The sequence below is a fragment of the Salvelinus fontinalis genome, chromosome 32 (genome assembly GCF_029448725.1).
Source record: "Salvelinus fontinalis isolate EN_2023a chromosome 32, ASM2944872v1, whole genome shotgun sequence".
Classification (NCBI taxonomy): domain Eukaryota; kingdom Metazoa; phylum Chordata; class Actinopteri; order Salmoniformes; family Salmonidae; genus Salvelinus; species Salvelinus fontinalis.
The window spans coordinates 10,130,963-10,149,966 of record NC_074696.1 but is presented as its reverse complement, the minus strand read 5'-3'; the positions used below and the strand labels follow the sequence as shown (position 1 = coordinate 10,149,966).

The following is a 19,004-nucleotide window of genomic DNA, read 5'->3' as shown; positions in this document are numbered from 1 at the left end:
TGGTTTGCAGTTGCCCTCTCCAGCCCTGGTATAATGGTTTGCAGTTGCTCTCCAACCCTGGTATAATGGTTTGCAGTTGCCCTCTCCAGCCCTGGTATAATGGTTTGTAGTTGCTCTCCAGATGGTATAATGGTTTGCAGTTGCCCTCTCCAACCCTGGTATAATGGTTTGCAGTTGCCCTCTCCAGCCCTGGTATAATGGTTTGCAGTTGCCCTCTCCAGCCCTGGTATAATGGTTTGCAGTTGCCCTCTCCAACCCTGGTATAATGGTTTGCAGTTGCCCTCTCCAACCCTGGTATAATGGTTTGCAGTTGCCCTCTCCAGCCCTGGTATAATGGTTTGCAGTTGCTCTCCAACCCTGGTATAATGGTTTGCAGTTGCCCTCTCCAGTCCTGGTATAATGGTTTGTAGTTGCTCTCCAGATGGTATAATGGTTTGCAGTTGCCCTCTCCAACCCTGGTATAATGGTTTGCAGTTGCCCTCTCCAGCCCTGGTATAATGGTTTGCAGTTGCCCTCTCCAGCCCTGGTATAATGGTTTGCAGTTGCCCTCTCCAACCCTGGTATAATGGTTTGTAGTTGCCCTCTCCAGCCCTGGTATAATGGTTTGCAGTTGCCCTCTCCAGCCCTGGTATAATGGTTTGCAGTTGCCCTCTCCAACCCTGGTATAATGGTTTGCAGTTGCCCTCTCCAGCCCTGGTATAATGGTTTGCAGTTGCCCTCTCCAGCCCTGGTATAATGGTTTGTAGTTGCCCTCTCCAGTCCTGGTATAATGGTTTGCAGTTGCCCTCTCCAACCCTGGTATAATGGTTTGTAGTTGCCCTCTCCAACCCTGGTATAATGGTTTGCAGTTGCCCTCCAGCCCTGGTATAATGGTTTGCAGTTGCCCTCTCCAGCCCTGGTATAATGGTTTGCAGTTGTCCTCTCCAGCCCTGGTATAATGGTTTGCAGTTGCTCTCCAACCCTGGTATAATGGTTTGTAGTTGTCCTCTCCAACCCTGGTATAATGGTTTGCAGTTGTCCTCTCCAACCCTGGTATAATGGTTTGCAGTTGTCCTCTCCAACCCTGGTATAATGGTTTGCAGTTGTCCTCTCCAGCCCTGGTATAATGGTTTGCAGTTGCTCTCCAGCCCTGGTATAATGGTTTGCAGTTGTCCTCTCCAACCCTGGTATAATGGTTTGCAGTTGCCCTCTCCAGCCCTGGTATAATGGTTTGCAGTTGCCCTCTCCAACCCTGGTATAATGGTTTGCAGTTGCCCTCTCCAGCCCTGGTATAATGGTTTGTAGTTGCTCTCCAGCCCTGGTATAATGGTTTGCAGTTGCCCTCTCCAGCCCTGGTATAATGGTTTGCAGTTGCTCTCTCCAGCCCTGGTATAATGGTTTGCAGTTGCCCTCTCCAGCCCTGGTATAATGGTTTGCAGTTGCCCTCTCCAGCCCTGGTATAATGGTTTGCAGTTGCACTCTCCAACCCTGGTATAATGGTTTGTAGTTGCCCTCTCCAGTCCTGGTATAATGGTTTGCAGTTGCTCTCTCCAGCCCTGGTATAATGGTTTGCAGTTGCCCTCTCCAGCCCTGGTATAATGGTTTGCAGTTGCCCTCTCCAGCCCTGGTATAATGGTTTGCAGTTGCACTCTCCAACCCTGGTATAATGGTTTGTAGTTGCCCTCTCCAGCCCTGGTATAATGGTTTGCAGTTGCTCTCTCCAGCCCTGGTATAATGGTTTGCAGTTGCCCTCTCCAGCCCTGGTATAATGGTTTGCAGTTGCCCTCTCCAGCCCTGGTATAATGGTTTGCAGTTGCACTCTCCAACCCTGGTATAATGGTTTGCAGTTGCCCTCTCCAGCCCTGGTATAATGGTTTGCAGTTGCCCTCTCCAGCCCTGGTATAATGGTTTGCAGTTGCTCTCCAACCCTGGTATAATGGTTTGTAGTTGCCCTCTCCAGTCCTGGTATAATGGTTTGTAGTTGCCCTCTCCAGTCCTGGTATAATGGTTTGTAGTTGCCCTCTCCAGTCCTGGTATAATGGTTTGCAGTTGCCCTCTCCAGCCCTGGTATAATGGTTTGCAGTTGCTCTCCAGCCCTGGTATAATGGTTTGCAGTTGCTCTCCAACCCTGGTATAATGGTTTGCAGTTGCTCTCCAGCCCTGGTATAATGGTTTGCAGTTGTCCTCTCCAACCCTGGTATAATGGTTTGTAGTTGCCCTCTCCAGTCCTGGTATAATGGTTTGCAGTTGCCCTCTCCAGCCCTGGTATAATGGTTTGCAGTTGCCCTCTCCAGCCCTGGTATAATGGTTTGCAGTTGCTCTCCAACCCTGGTATAATGGTTTGCAGTTGCCCTCTCCAGCCCTGGTATAATGGTTTGTAGTTGCTCTCCAGATGGTATAATGGTTTGCAGTTGCCCTCTCCAACCCTGGTATAATGGTTTGCAGTTGCCCTCTCCAGCCCTGGTATAATGGTTTGCAGTTGCCCTCTCCAGCCCTGGTATAATGGTTTGCAGTTGCCCTCTCCAACCCTGGTATAATGGTTTGCAGTTGCCCTCTCCAACCCTGGTATAATGGTTTGCAGTTGCCCTCTCCAGCCCTGGTATAATGGTTTGCAGTTGCTCTCCAACCCTGGTATAATGGTTTGCAGTTGCCCTCTCCAGTCCTGGTATAATGGTTTGTAGTTGCTCTCCAGATGGTATAATGGTTTGCAGTTGCCCTCTCCAACCCTGGTATAATGGTTTGCAGTTGCCCTCTCCAGCCCTGGTATAATGGTTTGCAGTTGCCCTCTCCAGCCCTGGTATAATGGTTTGCAGTTGCCCTCTCCAACCCTGGTATAATGGTTTGTAGTTGCCCTCTCCAGCCCTGGTATAATGGTTTGCAGTTGCCCTCTCCAGATGGTATAATGGTTTGCAGTTGCCCTTTCCAACCCTGGTATAATGGTTTGCAGTTGCCCTCTCCAGCCCTGGTATAATGGTTTGCAGTTGCCCTCTCCAGCCCTGGTATAATGGTTTGTAGTTGCCCTCTCCAGTCCTGGTATAATGGTTTGCAGTTGCCCTCTCCAACCCTGGTATAATGGTTTGTAGTTGCCCTCTCCAACCCTGGTATAATGGTTTGCAGTTGCCCTCCAGCCCTGGTATAATGGTTTGCAGTTGCCCTCTCCAGCCCTGGTATAATGGTTTGCAGTTGCCCTCTCCAGCCCTGGTATAATGGTTTGTAGTTGCCCTCTCCAGTCCTGGTATAATGGTTTGTAGTTGCCCTCTCCAGTCCTGGTATAATGGTTTGTAGTTGCCCTCTCCAGTCCTGGTATAATGGTTTGTAGTTGCCCTCTCCAGTCCTGGTATAATGGTTTGTAGTTGCCCTCTCCAGTCCTGGTATAATGGTTTGCAGTTGCCCTCTCCAGCCCTGGTATAATGGTTTGCAGTTGCTCTCCAGCCCTGGTATAATGGTTTGCAGTTGCTCTCCAACCCTGGTATAATGGTTTGCAGTTGCTCTCCAGCCCTGGTATAATGGTTTGCAGTTGTCCTCTCCAACCCTGGTATAATGGTTTGTAGTTGCCCTCTCCAGTCCTGGTATAATGGTTTGCAGTTGCCCTCTCCAGCCCTGGTATAATGGTTTGCAGTTGCCCTCTCCAGCCCTGGTATAATGGTTTGCAGTTGCTCTCCAACCCTGGTATAATGGTTTGCAGTTGCCCTCTCCAGCCCTGGTATAATGGTTTGTAGTTGCTCTCCAGATGGTATAATGGTTTGCAGTTGCCCTCTCCAACCCTGGTATAATGGTTTGCAGTTGCCCTCTCCAGCCCTGGTATAATGGTTTGCAGTTGCCCTCTCCAGCCCTGGTATAATGGTTTGCAGTTGCCCTCTCCAACCCTGGTATAATGGTTTGCAGTTGCCCTCTCCAACCCTGGTATAATGGTTTGCAGTTGCCCTCTCCAGCCCTGGTATAATGGTTTGCAGTTGCTCTCCAACCCTGGTATAATGGTTTGCAGTTGCCCTCTCCAGTCCTGGTATAATGGTTTGTAGTTGCTCTCCAGATGGTATAATGGTTTGCAGTTGCCCTCTCCAACCCTGGTATAATGGTTTGCAGTTGCCCTCTCCAGCCCTGGTATAATGGTTTGCAGTTGCCCTCTCCAGCCCTGGTATAATGGTTTGCAGTTGCCCTCTCCAACCCTGGTATAATGGTTTGTAGTTGCCCTCTCCAGCCCTGGTATAATGGTTTGCAGTTGCCCTCTCCAGATGGTATAATGGTTTGCAGTTGCCCTCTCCAACCCTGGTATAATGGTTTGCAGTTGCCCTCTCCAGCCCTGGTATAATGGTTTGCAGTTGCCCTCTCCAGCCCTGGTATAATGGTTTGTAGTTGCCCTCTCCAGTCCTGGTATAATGGTTTGCAGTTGCCCTCTCCAACCCTGGTATAATGGTTTGTAGTTGCCCTCTCCAACCCTGGTATAATGGTTTGCAGTTGCCCTCCAGCCCTGGTATAATGGTTTGCAGTTGCCCTCTCCAGCCCTGGTATAATGGTTTGCAGTTGCCCTCTCCAGCCCTGGTATAATGGTTTGTAGTTGCCCTCTCCAGCCCTGGTATAATGGTTTGCAGTTGCTCTCCAGTCCTGGTATAATGGTTTGCAGTTGTCCTCTCCAGCCCTGGTATAATGGTTTGCAGTTGTCCTCTCCAGCCCTGGTATAATGGTTTGCAGTTGCCCTCTCCAGCCCTGGTATAATGGTTTGCAGTTGCCCTCTCCAACCCTGGTATAATGGTTTGCAGTTGCCCTCTCCAACCCTGGTATAATGGTTTGCAGTTGCCCTCTCCAACCCTGGTATAATGGTTTGCAGTTGCCCTCTCCAACCCTGGTATAATGGTTTGCAGTTGCTCTCCAGTCCTGGTATAATGGTTTGCAGTTGCTCTCCAGCCCTGGTATAATGGTTTGCAGTTGCCCTCTCCAACCCTGGTATAATGGTTTGCAGTTGCTCTCTCCAGCCCTGGTATAATGGTTTGCAGTTGCCCTCTCCAACCCTGGTATAATGGTTTGTAGTTGCCCTCTCCAACCCTGGTATAATGGTTTGCAGTTGCTCTCTCCAGCCCTGGTATAATGGTTTGCAGTTGCTCTCTCCAGCCCTGGTATAATGGTTTGCAGTTGCCCTCTCCAGTCCTGGTATAATGGTTTGCAGTTGCACTCTCCAGCCCTGGTATAATGGTTTGCAGTTGCACTCTCCAGCCCTGGTATAATGGTTTGCAGTTGCCCTCTCCAACCCTGGTATAATGGTTTGTAGTTGCCCTCTCCAGTCCTGGTATAATGGTTTGTAGTTGCTCTCCAGATGGTATAATGGTTTGCAGTTGCCCTCTCCAGCCCTGGTATAATGGTTTGCAGTTGCTCTCCAGCCCTGGTATAATGGTTTGCAGTTGCCCTCTCCAGTCCTGGTATAATGGTTTGCAGTTGCCCTCTCCAGCCCTGGTATAATGGTTTGCAGTTGCTCTCCAACCCTGGTATAATGGTTTGCAGTTGCCCTCTCCAGCCCTGGTATAATGGTTTGCAGTTGCCCTCTCCAGCCCTGGTATAATGGTTTGCAGTTGCCCTCTCCAACCCTGGTATAATGGTTTGCAGTTGCCCTCTCCAACCCTGGTATAATGGTTTGCAGTTGCCCTCTCCAGCCCTGGTATAATGGTTTGCAGTTGCCCTCTCCAACCCTGGTATAATGGTTTGCAGTTGCCCTCTCCAGCCCTGGTATAATGGTTTGCAGTTGCCCTCTCCAACCCTGGTATAATGGTTTGCAGTTGCCCTCTCCAGCCCTGGTATAATGGTTTGTAGTTGCCCTCTCCAACCCTGGTATAATGGTTTGTAGTTGCCCTCTCCAACCCTGGTATAATGGTTTGCAGTTGTCCTCTCCAGCCCTGGTATAATGGTTTGTAGTTGCTCTCCAACCCTGGTATAATGGTTTGTAGTTGCCCTCTCCAGCCCTGGTATAATGGTTTGCAGTTGCCCTCTCCAGCCCTGGTATAATGGTTTGCAGTTGCCCTCTCCAGCCCTGGTATAATGGTTTGCAGTTGTCCTCTCCAACCCTGGTATAATGGTTTGCAGTTGCCCTCTCCAACCCTGGTATAATGGTTTGCAGTTGCTCTCTCCAGCCCTGGTATAATGGTTTGCAGTTGCCCTCTCCAACCCTGGTATAATGGTTTGCAGTTGCCCTCTCCAGCCCTGGTATAATGGTTTGCAGTTGTCCTCTCCAACCCTGGTATAATGGTTTGCAGTTGCCCTCTCCAGCCCTGGTATAATGGTTTGCAGTTGTCCTCTCCAACCCTGGTATAATGGTTTGCAGTTGCCCTCTCCAACCCTGGTATAATGGTTTGCAGTTGCTCTCTCCAGCCCTGGTATAATGGTTTGCAGTTGCCCTCTCCAGCCCTGGTATAATGGTTTGCAGTTGCTCTCCAACCCTGGTATAATGGTTTGTAGTTGCACTCCAGCCCTGGTATAATGGTTTGCAGTTGCCCTCTCCAGCCCTGGTATAATGGTTTGCAGTTGCCCTCTCCAACCCTGGTATAATGGTTTGTAGTTGCTCTCCAGCCCTGGTATAATGGTTTGTAGTTGCTCTCCAGCCCTGGTATAATGGTTTGCAGTTGCCCTCTCCAGCCCTGGTATAATGGTTTGCAGTTGCCCTCTCCAACCCTGGTATAATGGTTTGTAGTTGCTCTCCAGCCCTGGTATAATGGTTTGCAGTTGCCCTCTCCAGCCCTGGTATAATGGTTTGCAGTTGCCCTCTCCAACCCTGGTATAATGGTTTGTAGTTGCTCTCCAGCCCTGGTATAATGGTTTGCAGTTGCCCTCTCCAGCCCTGGTATAATGGTTTGCAGTTGCCCTCTCCAGCCCTGGTATAATGGTTTGTAGTTGCTCTCCAGCCCTGGTATAATGGTTTGTAGTTGCCCTCTCCAGCCCTGGTATAATGGTTTGCAGTTGCCCTCTCCAACCCTGGTATAATGGTTTGCAGTTGCCCTCTCCAGCCCTGGTATAATGGTTTGCAGTTGCCCTCTCCAACCCTGGTATAATGGTTTGCAGTTGCCCTCTCCAGCCCTGGTATAATGGTTTGCAGTTGCCCTCTCCAACCCTGGTATAATGGTTTGCAGTTGCCCTCTCCAACCCTGGTATAATGGTTTGTAGTTGCCCTCTCCAGCCCTGGTATAATGGTTTGCAGTTGTCCTCTCCAGCCCTGGTATAATGGTTTGCAGTTGCCCTCTCCAGCCCTGGTATAATGGTTTGCAGTTGCCCTCTCCAGCCCTGGTATAATGGTTTGCAGTTGCCCTCTCCAGCCCTGGTATAATGGTTTGCAGTTGCCCTCTCCAGCCCTGGTATAATGGTTTGCAGTTGCCCTCTCCAGCCCTGGTATAATGGTTTGCAGTTGCCCTCTCCAGCCCTGGTATAATGGTTTGCAGTTGCCCTCTCCAACCCTGGTATAATGGTTTGCAGTTGCCCTCTCCAACCCTGGTATAATGGTTTGCAGTTGCCCTCTCCAGCCCTGGTATAATGGTTTGCAGTTGCCCTCTCCAACCCTGGTATAATGGTTTGCAGTTGCCCTCTCCAGCCCTGGTATAATGGTTTGCAGTTGCCCTCTCCAGCCCTGGTATAATGGTTTGCAGTTGTCCTCTCCAGCCCTGGTATAATGGTTTGCAGTTGTCCTCTCCAGCCCTGGTATAATGGTTTGCAGTTGTCCTCTCCAACCCTGGTATAATGGTTTGCAGTTGCCCTCTCCAACCCTGGTATAATGGTTTGCAGTTGTCCTCTCCAGCCCTGGTATAATGGTTTGCAGTTGCCCTCTCCAGCCCTGGTATAATGGTTTGCAGTTGCCCTCTCCAGCCCTGGTATAATGGTTTGTAGTTGCCCTCTCCAACCCTGGTATAATGGTTTGCAGTTGTCCTCTCCAACCCTGGTATAATGGTTTGTAGTTGCCCTCTCCAACCCTGGTATAATGGTTTGCAGTTGCCCTCTCCAACCCTGGTATAATGGTTTGCAGTTGCGCTCTCCAACCCTGGTATAATGGTTTGTAGTTGCCCTCTCCAACCCTGGTATAATGGTTTGCAGTTGCCCTCTCCAGCCCTGGTATAATGGTTTGCAGTTGTCCTCTCCAGCCCTGGTATAATGGTTTGCAGTTGCCCTCTCCAACCCTGGTATAATGGTTTGTAGTTGCCCTCTCCAACCCTGGTATAATGGTTTGTAGTTGTCCTCTCCAGCCCTGGTATAATGGTTTGCAGTTGCCCTCTCCAGCCCTGGCATAATGCCAAAAGCTTAAGCGCTTAGACACCAGTAGCGTTTGCTGGCCGAGAGTACTTAGCACCTCTGAACGTATTCGTGAACCAAGTCCGCACTGATCTTTACATGTAGAATCGCGTGGAAAATGTTGCCAGTCAGACGTCTACCACGTCTGGTTCCTAAAACACAGAGCTGAGCGATCAGCAGACAAACACACTAACTTCTTTTAAGGGCACTGACGACCCTGTGGCCTGCAACAAAACATGAAGCGCTCTGTTTGCAGAACTAACCTTAAACACCCCCCCCCCCCCCCCCCCCCCACTGCGTGTCTGAAGATGCCCTCTCCCTCTGCTTATTCAGTACTTTCCATTGTATGCAGGCCATGGAAGAAGTGGGACATTTTACATCAGCTTCCAGGAATTGTGTTCAGATCCTCGTGACATGTGACAGTGTATTATGATGCTGAAAGGTGATGGCAGCGGATGAATGGCACGACAATGGGCCTCAGGCCATCGCTAAAATTGTGTTGGTTGTCTAGTTTATGCCTGCCCATACCATAACCCCACCGCCATTATGGGGCACTCTGTTCACAATGTTGACATCTGCAAACCGCTCTCCCACACCACGCCATACACGCTGTCTGCCCGGTACAGTTGAAACGGGTGTTCATCCGTGAAGAACACACGTCTCCAGTGTGCCAGTAACTTTTTCGACGGTGGGCATTTACCCACTGAAGTGGGTTTACGACGCCGATCTGCAGTCAGGTCAAGACCCTGGTGAGGACGATGAGCACGCAGATGAGCTTCCCTGAGACGGTTTCTGACATTTTGTGCAGAAATTATTAGGTTGTGCAAATCCACAGTTTCATCAGCTGTCCAAGTGGCTGGTCTCAGACGATCCCGCAGGTGAAGAAGCTGGATGTAGAGGTCCTGGGCTGGCGTGGTTACACATGGTCTGTGGTTGTGAGGACTGTTGGTCGTACTGCCATATTCTCTAAAACAACGTTGGTGGTGGCTTATAGTAGAGAAATGAACATTCAATTCTCTGGCAATAGCTCTGGTGGATATTCCTGCAGTAAGCATGCCAATTGCACCCTTCCTCAACTTGAGACATCTGTAGCATGTGACAACTGCACATTTTTAGTGGCCTTTTATTGTCCGCAGCACAAGGTGCACCTGTTTAATGATCATGCTGTTTAATCAGTTTTGATATGCCACACCTGTCAGGTAGACGGATTATTTTGGCAAAGGAGAAATGCTCACGAACACAGATTTAATAAAATTTGTGCCCAACATGTTTGAGAAATAAGTATTTTGTGTGTATGGGAAATTTCTGGGATCTGATATTTCAGCTCATGAAAAATGGGACCAACACTTTACATGTTGTGTTTTGTATATTTTTTGCTCAGTGTAATTAAAATCTTTGGGATCATGACGATGAAAGTGGATCCTATAATGTTCATTTACACAGAACATTCATTGGATAACCTGAAACAGAGCTTTCCTCACTGAAACATTTAACATTTTGTAGCCAGCAATTTGGCTTGGCTCCAGCCTATTGATATAGTCTAATTACTAGTCTATTGTGACCAGTGGTAGGACTGCCACTTGGGATCTTTCACTGTGTTCTGTGAAGACCCAAGGAATTGTCAGTCATTTGTAAATCACTCCCCTAAACATTAGTATATAGGCTATGCCATTTAGCAGATGTTTCTGTCCAAAACGACATAGTCATGCATAATTGTTTCATATGGATAACCCCAGCGGGAATCGAACCCATGATCTTGCTCTACCAACTGTGCCAGAGGGGAGGAGTCGGGGGGGGCAGAGGGGAGGAGTCGGGGGGGGCAGAGGGGAGGAGTCGGGGGGGGGGCAGAGGGGAGGAGTCGGGGGGGGGGCAGAGGGGAGGAGTCGGGGGGGGGGCAGAACAGAGGGGAGGAGTCGGGGGGGGGGCAGAACAGAGGGGAGGAGTCGGGGGGGGGGCAGAACAGAGGGGAGGAGTCGGGGGGGGGGCAGAACAGGTCTCAATGTGTCTAATTCAGTGGACAGCTGTAATCCTGGTTGGTCTTCCCAGATTAGCACATTTAACTGATTAGTGGATTAACCAACGTTGGCACCTAGCAGAGAGGGGTGATGGGAAGGATCCCTAAATCCTGCTCGGTTCGTTCCGTCCCCCATCAAATCAGACCAAGGTTGTGTCCCAAATGGCACCCTGTGGGCCCATAGGGCTCTGGTCAAAAGTAGTGCACTATATAGGGCTCTGGTCAAAAGTAGTGCACTATATAGGGAATAGGATCCCATTTGAGTAGCAGACGAAGTGAAACAGCCAGCTGGGTGAACAAATGGTCTGGGGGGGGGGACGTCAGACAGAATTCTGCACCAGAAGTGTAATGAGAGTTACAGGAAATGGCTAAAACAACAGAACTGTCCTGAGTCACCAGTTTTAAAGCTTTTAGGCTAAACCCCCCCCCCCCCCCCCCCCCCCCCCCCCACTCCCCTACCCCCCAGAGAGAGAGAGAACAGTTACTGGGAACTGTGTCCACTTATGTAACTGTTCCTGCAGATGCTGACAAAGACAAATGTATCATGTTTTTGGCAAGTCATTTCGTGTTGACATACCATTTGGCATTGTATTAATCAGCCAAACATTTGACTGGTCGTTCCTTGAGGCCCATATGGGTGTTTTTATCAGGCCTGCTCGAGTTTTATTTTGGTCCTTTGCTTGTTTTGCATAGATTCATACAGCAGATGCAGTTTTCTAACCTGGGTGCCAGTCTGTTTCTGGTCTGTTTTTTATAAATAAATAGCCTGGGTGCCAGTCTGTTTCTGGTCTTTTGCCAACTCTTTATGTTTGGCATGACATAGAGTTGAAATGATGGCACAAACAGATCTGGGTCCAGGCTAGCAGTTGTCAGTGATCATAAATAGTAATGAAGGCTAATGTATATACTTATTTTAATGATTGTTTCTTATCACTGGAGGAGAGCCTACTAAGTTGTCACTGTAACAACAGTTTACTAATCACATGACTCTCTCTCCAAGGTGGCCCCAGACTTCTTTGAGTACTTCCGTGCCCTCCACCCCATCTTGACCTCTGACCCCACCCTGTGGTGTGTGTCTGCCTGGAACGACAACGGCAGGGAGGGGCTGGTGGACCCTGGGAAGGCAGACCTCCTCTACAGGACAGACTTCTTCCCTGGGCTGGGCTGGATGCTGCTGAAGGACGTCTGGGCAGAACTAGAGCCCAAGTGGCCCACGGCATTCTGGGACGACTGGATGCGTCACCCCGAGCAGCGTAAAGAACGCTCCTGCATCCGTCCAGAGATCTCCAGAACTATGACCTTCGGACGCAAGGGTGTCAGCTTGGGTCAGTTCTTTGACCAGTATCTGCGTTATATTAAACTCAACACTGACTTTGTGCCTTTCACCAAACAGGATCTGTCTTACTTGATGAAGGAGAACTTTGACGTGAACTTTGTGAAGCAGGTTTACAGCGCCCCCCTGATTAAGGTGGAGGAGTTGCAACAAGGCGGTGGTTTGACGGGAACTGGTCCGTACCGGGTGCAATATTCCACCCGGGACAATTTTAAGGTTCTTGCCCGTAACTTAGGGGTGATGGATGACTTTAAATCGGGGGTTCCCCGTGCGGGTTACAGGGGTGTGGTTAGCTTCCTGTCCCGTGGACGACGGGTCTTCTTGACCCCACCTGAGGGATGGACAAAGTACAACGTCAGCTGGAGCTGAAAGGTTTGGACAGGACTTAGTGCGAATGTTATCGAAGACGGACTCGACAGAGAGGAACACCCTCTCAAACCAAAAAGAAAACAAGGTAACCTGAAGGAACTGAAGCTAAACAGACCGGTGGGTGAAAGGATTGGATATGTGTGATAGAGTAAGACACTCGTTTTATGAGTGAAAAACTGAATGCAGTGTGACACAGGGCAACACCCAGGCAGTGAAACCACAGCACGTCTCACAGAAATGACAAACCATTTAATGCTTGGTTGTTCTCCTGTTAGAGCTGGAACACTTTATGGTAGGGGTGTCAATCATTCCATGGAGGGCTTAGTGTTTTTTTTTTATAATGACCTAGACGACCAGGTGAGGGGAGTTCCTTACTGAGACCTAGACGACCAGGTGAGGGGAGTTCCTTACTGAGAACTAGACGACCAGGTGAGGGGAGTTCCTTACTGAGAGCTAGACGACCAGGTGAGGGGAGTTCCTTACTGAGACCTAGACGACCAGGTGAGGGGAGTTCCTTACTGAAACAACCAGGTGAGGGGAGTTCCTTACTGAGACCTAGACGACCAGGTGAGGGGAGTTCCTTACTGAGAGCTAGACGACCAGGTGAGGGGAGTTCCTTACTGAGACCTAGACGACCAGGTGAGGGGAGTTCCTTACTGAGACCTGGACGACCAGGTGAGGGGAGTTCCTTACTGAGACCTAGACGACCAGGTGAGGGGAGTTCCTTACTGAGAGCTAGACGACCAGGTGAGGGGAGTTCCTTACTGAGACCTAGACAACCAGGTGAGGGGAGTTCCTTACTGAGAGCTAGACGACCAGGTGAGGGGAGTTCCTTACTGAGACCTAGACGACCAGGTGATGGGAGTTCCTTACTGAGAGCTAGACGACCAGGTGAGGGGAGTTCCTTACTGAGAGCTAGACGACCAGGTGAGGGGAGTTCCTTACTGAGAGCTAGACGACCAGGTGAGGGGAGTTCCTTACTGAGACCTAGACGACCAGGTGAGGGGAGTTCCTTACTGAGAGCTAGACGACCAGGTGAGGGGAGTTCCTTACTGAGAGCTAGACGACCAGGTGAGGGGAGTTCCTTACTGAGACCTAGAAGACCAGGTGAGGGGAGTTCCTTACTGAGACCTAGACAACCAGGTGAGGGGAGTTCCTTACTGAGACCTAGACGACCAGGTGATGGGAGTTCCTTACTGAGACCTAGACGACCAGGTGAGGGGAGTTCCTTACTGAGACCTAGACGACCAGGTGAGGGGAGTTCCTTACTGAGACCTAGACAACCAGGTGAGGGGAGTTCCTTACTAATTAGTGACCTTAATTCGTCAATCAAGTACAAAGGAGTAGTGAAAACCCCCAGACACTCGGTCCTCCGTGGAATGAATTTGACACGTGGTTTACGGTTTGCTTCAACGTGATGTCTTAAACCTAAAGTTTGATTACATGGATTTGGAGGCCTCAGACTTGCTTTTTGTGTTGTTTTTTCCCTGTGTCACCAGATCTTAAAAGATTCAAATGGCTCCCTATATACTGCACAACTTTTGACCAGGAACCATAGGGCTGTAGTATAAAGTAGTGCAGTATATAGGGATCCATTTAGGACAGCCGCTGTCTACATTCTATTCACAGATGTCTACTTTAAAAGAACTTGCAGTATTCCACTCACTCAAAGTGAATGAATGAGGTCGAAATATTAGTTAGACTGGTATTAAACTTTTATCATAAATATATAATCTGATTTATTCTTAAAATGGAAAAAAAGTATCATGATTTTTTTGGGAGGGGGAAATACTATTTTGGGAATGATTTATTTGTCTCTTGTAAATGGTTTATAAAGAGATGATCCTACAAATAAATGATCAGAGATTCATACATTGCCTTGCAGCGAGCCAGTTTAACACACTGTAGCGCTTACCCCAAATGGCACCATATTTCCTATATAGTGCACTACCTTTGCCCAGAACCCTATGGGCCCTGGGCAAAAGAAGTGCACTATAAAGGAAATAGGGTGCCATTTAGGACTTCAATATACTTTAGTCCTTTTTCAAAATGAATGATCGGTTTTAATTCCATGACATTCAAACGGTGGTCTGCTACAATTGGGTTTGTTGAAGAAACAAAAAAACTATGATTACATGTTTTCTTGATTTACGTGATTGGGTGTAACTCGGTGATATGTGAAGGGTGATTTTTAATTCATGTACTTGATTTAGTTCTGGGGTGATTGATTGTCAGAAAGATCGATTCATATGTCCTATATGGTGATGTGTAAGAACCACTGCCTGATGCGTTTTATAACTTGAATACGTTGCAAATAAAACTGACTATTTTGCTATTTGTCCACATATCCGTTGTGTCTTATCTTTTGAGTGTCCGCTAATGTTTTTGGATCTGGGTTTTATTGTTGCTGGTAATTTTCCAACAATCGTTTCCCGCTTGTGCCCGTAACCTCCCGTCCATGTCACAAATGGCACCCTATTCCGTATAGTGCACTATTTTAGAACAGAACCCTATGGGGTATTTGGGACTCAATCTAAGCTACCCCTCACTTCCTTTTAGAGTGCACTCTTCTCCTGTTGACTTCCTGACCGGTCTTGCTTCCTGTTTCACAAACACTGGTCTGATTTATTATTTTTTTTTTAACACTTTTTACAATCCAGAATAGAAGAGAACAATTGACTCAGTGAGTAGATTTAGACTAGGAGACCATTGATGACAGTATTTAAGACACTTGGCTGATCAACTGTGGCTCCCTAAAAATATTTGCTTACTCAGACTTATGTACGTAGACTCTCCGAATCAAGCCGGAGTGTCCGAGGCTAGTTAGTTCAATACCTCCAGCTTAGTACATTTTATATTAAATTATTTAGCTTTTTGTCCATTACTTATATAGGTTAGCTATGATGAAGCATGGACAGACCTGTAGGATTGTCACGCGTCTGCCAAAAGACGTGCTAGCACCTCTGAACAGAATACCTGTCATAATTTGCAAACCGATTTGTACATTTAGAAACGGGAGAAAATGACAGCGGTTTGTCCCTATAACACAGTGCTGACAGATAATTGGACTGGTTAGGTTTCTGCTTTAGGCTAAGGGCTACTGTACAGTCGTGGTCAAACGTTTTGAGAATGACACAAATATTAATTTTCACAGTCTGCTGCCTCAGTTTGTATAATGGCAATTTGTATATACTACAGAATGTTATGAAGAGTGATCCGATTAATTGCAATTAATTGCAAGGTCCCTCTTTGCCATGCAAATTAACTGAATAAAAAAAAAACATTTCCACTGCATTTTAGCCCTGCCACAAAAGGACCAGCTGACATCATGTCAGTGATTCTTTCGTTAACACAGGTGTGAGTGTTGATGAGGACAAGGCTGGAGATCACTCTGTCATGCTGATTGAGTTTGAATAACAGACTGGAAGCTTCAAAAGGAGAGTGGTGCTTGGAATCATTGTTCTTCCTCTGTCAACCATGGTTACCTGCAAGGAAACACGTGCCGTCATCATTGCTTTGCACAAAAAGGGCTTCACAGGCAAGGATATTGCTGCCAGTAAGATTGCACCTAAATCAACCATTTATCGGTTAATCAAGAACTTCAAGGAGAGCAGCTCAATTGTTGTGAAGAAGGCTTCAGGGCGACCAAGAAAGTCCAGCAAGCGCCAAGACCGTCTCCTATAGTTGATTTAGCTGCAGGACCAGGGCACCACCAGTACAGCGCTTGCTCAGGAATGGCAGCAGGCAGGTGTGAGTGCATTTGCACGCACAGTGAGGCAAAGACTTTTGGAGGATGGTCTGGTGTCAAGAAGGGCAGCAAAGAAGCCACTTCTCTCCAGGAAAAACATCAGGGACAGACTGATATTCTGCAAAAGGTACAGGGATTGGATCACCATCTATAATAATATAATAATATAACACACTGGGCCAGAGATCACCATCTATAATATATAATTATATCACACACTGGACCAGAGATCACCATCTATAATATATAATAATATCACACACTGGACCAGAGATCACCATCTATAATATATAATAATATCACACACTGGACCAGAGATCACCATCTATAATATATAATAATATCACACACTGGACCAGAGATCACCATCTATAATATATAATAATATCACACACTGGACCAGAGATCACCATCTATAATATATAATTATATCACACACTGGACCAGAGATCACCATCTATAATATATAATAATATCACACACTGGGCCAGAGATCACCGTCTATAATAATATCACACACTGGACCAGAGATCACCATCTATAATATATAATAATATAACACACTGGGCCAGAGATCATCATCTATAATAATATCACACACTGGACCAGAGATCACCATCTATAATATATAATAATATCACACACTGGGCCAGAGATCACCATCTATAATATATAATAATATCACACACTGGACCAGAGATCACCATCTATAATATATAATAATATCACACACTGGACCAGAGATCACCATCTATAATATATAATAATATAACACACTGGGCCAGAGATCACCATCTATAATAATATCACACACTGGGCCAGAGATCACCATCTATAATAATATCACACACTGGGCCAGAGATCACCATCTATAATAATATCACACACTGGGCCAGAGATCACCATCTATAATATATAATAATATCACACACTGGGCCAGAGATCATCATCTATAATAATATCACACACTGGGCCAGAGATCACCATCTATAATAATATCACACACTGGACCAGAGATCACCATCTATAATATATAATAATATAACACACTGGGCCAGAGATCACCATCTATAATATATAATAATATCACACACTGGACCAGAGATCACCATCTATAATATATAATAATATCACACACTGGACCAGAGATCACCATCTATAATATATAATAATATCACACACTGGGCCAGAGATCACCATCTATAATAATATCACACACTGGACCAGAGATCACCATCTATAATATATAATAATATCACACACTGGACCAGAGATCACCATCTATAATATCACAGTTTGGCCGGGGGGGATTTAATTGGCGCATCGCGCTCTAGCGACTCCTTGTGGTGGGCCGGGCGCCTGCAGGCTGACCTCGGTTGTCATTTGAAAGGTGTTTCCTCCAACACATTGGTGCGGCTGGCTTCCGGGTTAAGCGCTGTAAAAAAGTGCGGTTTGGCGGTTCATGTTTCGGGGGACGCATGACTCGACCTTCGCCTCCCGAACCCGTTGGGGAGTTGCACCGATGAGAAAAGATCGATTCATCATCATAACAAGAAAAAGGCTTCATTGGAATCACTATGGCTGCTCCACTTGACATAAGATCGATTCATCATCATAACATACAAACACATTCATTTAGCCACTAATTTGGCCCCGTCTGCCTAATTAAACAATGACAGAACAGTCTGCCAGTTAGATGTGCTATGTGATTAAATCAGGGACATCATTTACTGTGAGGCACTACTACATAGATAGAAGTCATCAATATACATTTAATATAGATTAACCTTAAGTTTATTACATACTGTAATCAATTGGCTTTCAATATGTAATCAATCTGATACATTGTTTTTGAATATTTTTTCCATTTAGCAGACGTTCTTGTCCAGGTTAAGTGCCTTGCTTAAAGGCACATCGACAGATTCTTCATGTAGTCACCTTTCGGTTACTGGCCCAATGCTCTTTACTGCTAGGCTACCTGCCGACCCATATTTACTGAACAAAAAATATAAATACGCACAAAAAGAGTATTTCTCTCAAATTTTATGCACAAATTGTTTACATCCCTGTTAGTGAGCATTTCTCATTTATCAAGATAATCCATACACCTGACAGGTGTGGCATATCAAGAAGCTGATTAAACAGGAAGATCATTACACAGGTGCACCTTGTGCTGGGGACAATAAAAGGCCACTCTAAAATGGGCAGTTTTGTCACAAAACAATGCCACAGATGTCTCAAGTTTTGAAGGCACGTGCAATTGGCATGCTGACTGCAGGAACGTCCACCAGTGCTGTTGCCAAATAATGGAATGTTAATTTATCTACCATAAGCCGCCTCCAACGTTGTTTTAGAGAATATGGCAGTACGTCCAACAACCGCAGACCAGGACATCCACATCCGGCTTCTTCGCCTGGGGATCGTCAGAGGGGAGAGGGGGCTGCTGAGGAGCACTTCTGTCAGTAATAAAGCCCTTTTGTGGGGAAAAACTCCTGATTGGTTTGGCCTGGCTCCCCAGTGGTTGGGCCTGGCTCCCCATTGGTTGGGCCCGGCTCCCCAGTGGTTGGGCCCAGCTCCCCAGTGGTTGGACCTGGCTCTCAAGTGGGTAGTCCAAAGCCCTCCCAGGCCCAACCATGTGAAATCCATAGATTAGGGTCTAATGAATTTATTTAAATTGACTGATATCCTTATATGAACTGTAATTCAGTAAAAATCATTGAAATTGTTGCATGTTGCGTTTTTATTTTTGTTCAGTATATAGTTAGAATTATATTGTTAATTTTAGAATCCAAACTGTCCTCAGTTCGCTCATTGTCCAATTAGGATCATAGCACTTAATTAGGATCATAGCACTTAATTAGGATCATTACACTTAATTAGGATCATAGCACTTAATTAGGATCATAGCCCTCAATCAGGATCATAGATCTTAATTAGGATCATAGCACTTAATTAGGATCATAGCACTTAATTAGGATCATAGCACTTAATTAGGATCATAACACTTAATTAGGATCATAGCACTTAATTAGGATCATAGCACTTAATTAGGATCAAAGCACTTAATTAGGATCATAGCACTTAATTAGGATCATAGCACTTAATTAGGATCATAACACTTAATTAGGATCATAGCACTTAATTAGGATCATAGCACTTAATTAGGATCATAGCACTTAATTAGGATCATAGCACTTACCTTCAGAAAGCTAAGAGAAAGTACAGTTCCCTGACTGAATGCCTGATTTAGAGGAGGGTAATCTACAGTAATACACTAGTCAACTAGTCTCCCTGACTGAATGCCT

At 46.7% G+C, this 19,004-nt stretch overlaps 1 protein-coding gene across 5 annotated transcripts in view; it reads left to right on the top strand.

Moving 5' to 3' along the window:
* LOC129830701 (alpha-1,3-mannosyl-glycoprotein 2-beta-N-acetylglucosaminyltransferase-like) overlaps positions 1–14,298 on the top strand; it is a 36,599-nt gene extending 22,301 nt beyond the window's left edge. For 3 of the 5 annotated variants that reach the window (XM_055893321.1, XM_055893319.1, XM_055893320.1), the window contains one exon: positions 11,250–14,298. In XM_055893321.1, coding sequence (XP_055749296.1) covers positions 11,250–11,951 — 702 coding nt within the window. In that variant the 3' untranslated portion in view covers positions 11,952–14,298. The remainder of the gene's footprint in view (positions 1–11,249) is intronic. The other 2 variants (XR_008755625.1, XR_008755624.1) reach the window with 2 other exon arrangements.
* Positions 14,299–19,004: the final 4,706 nt, after the last annotated feature.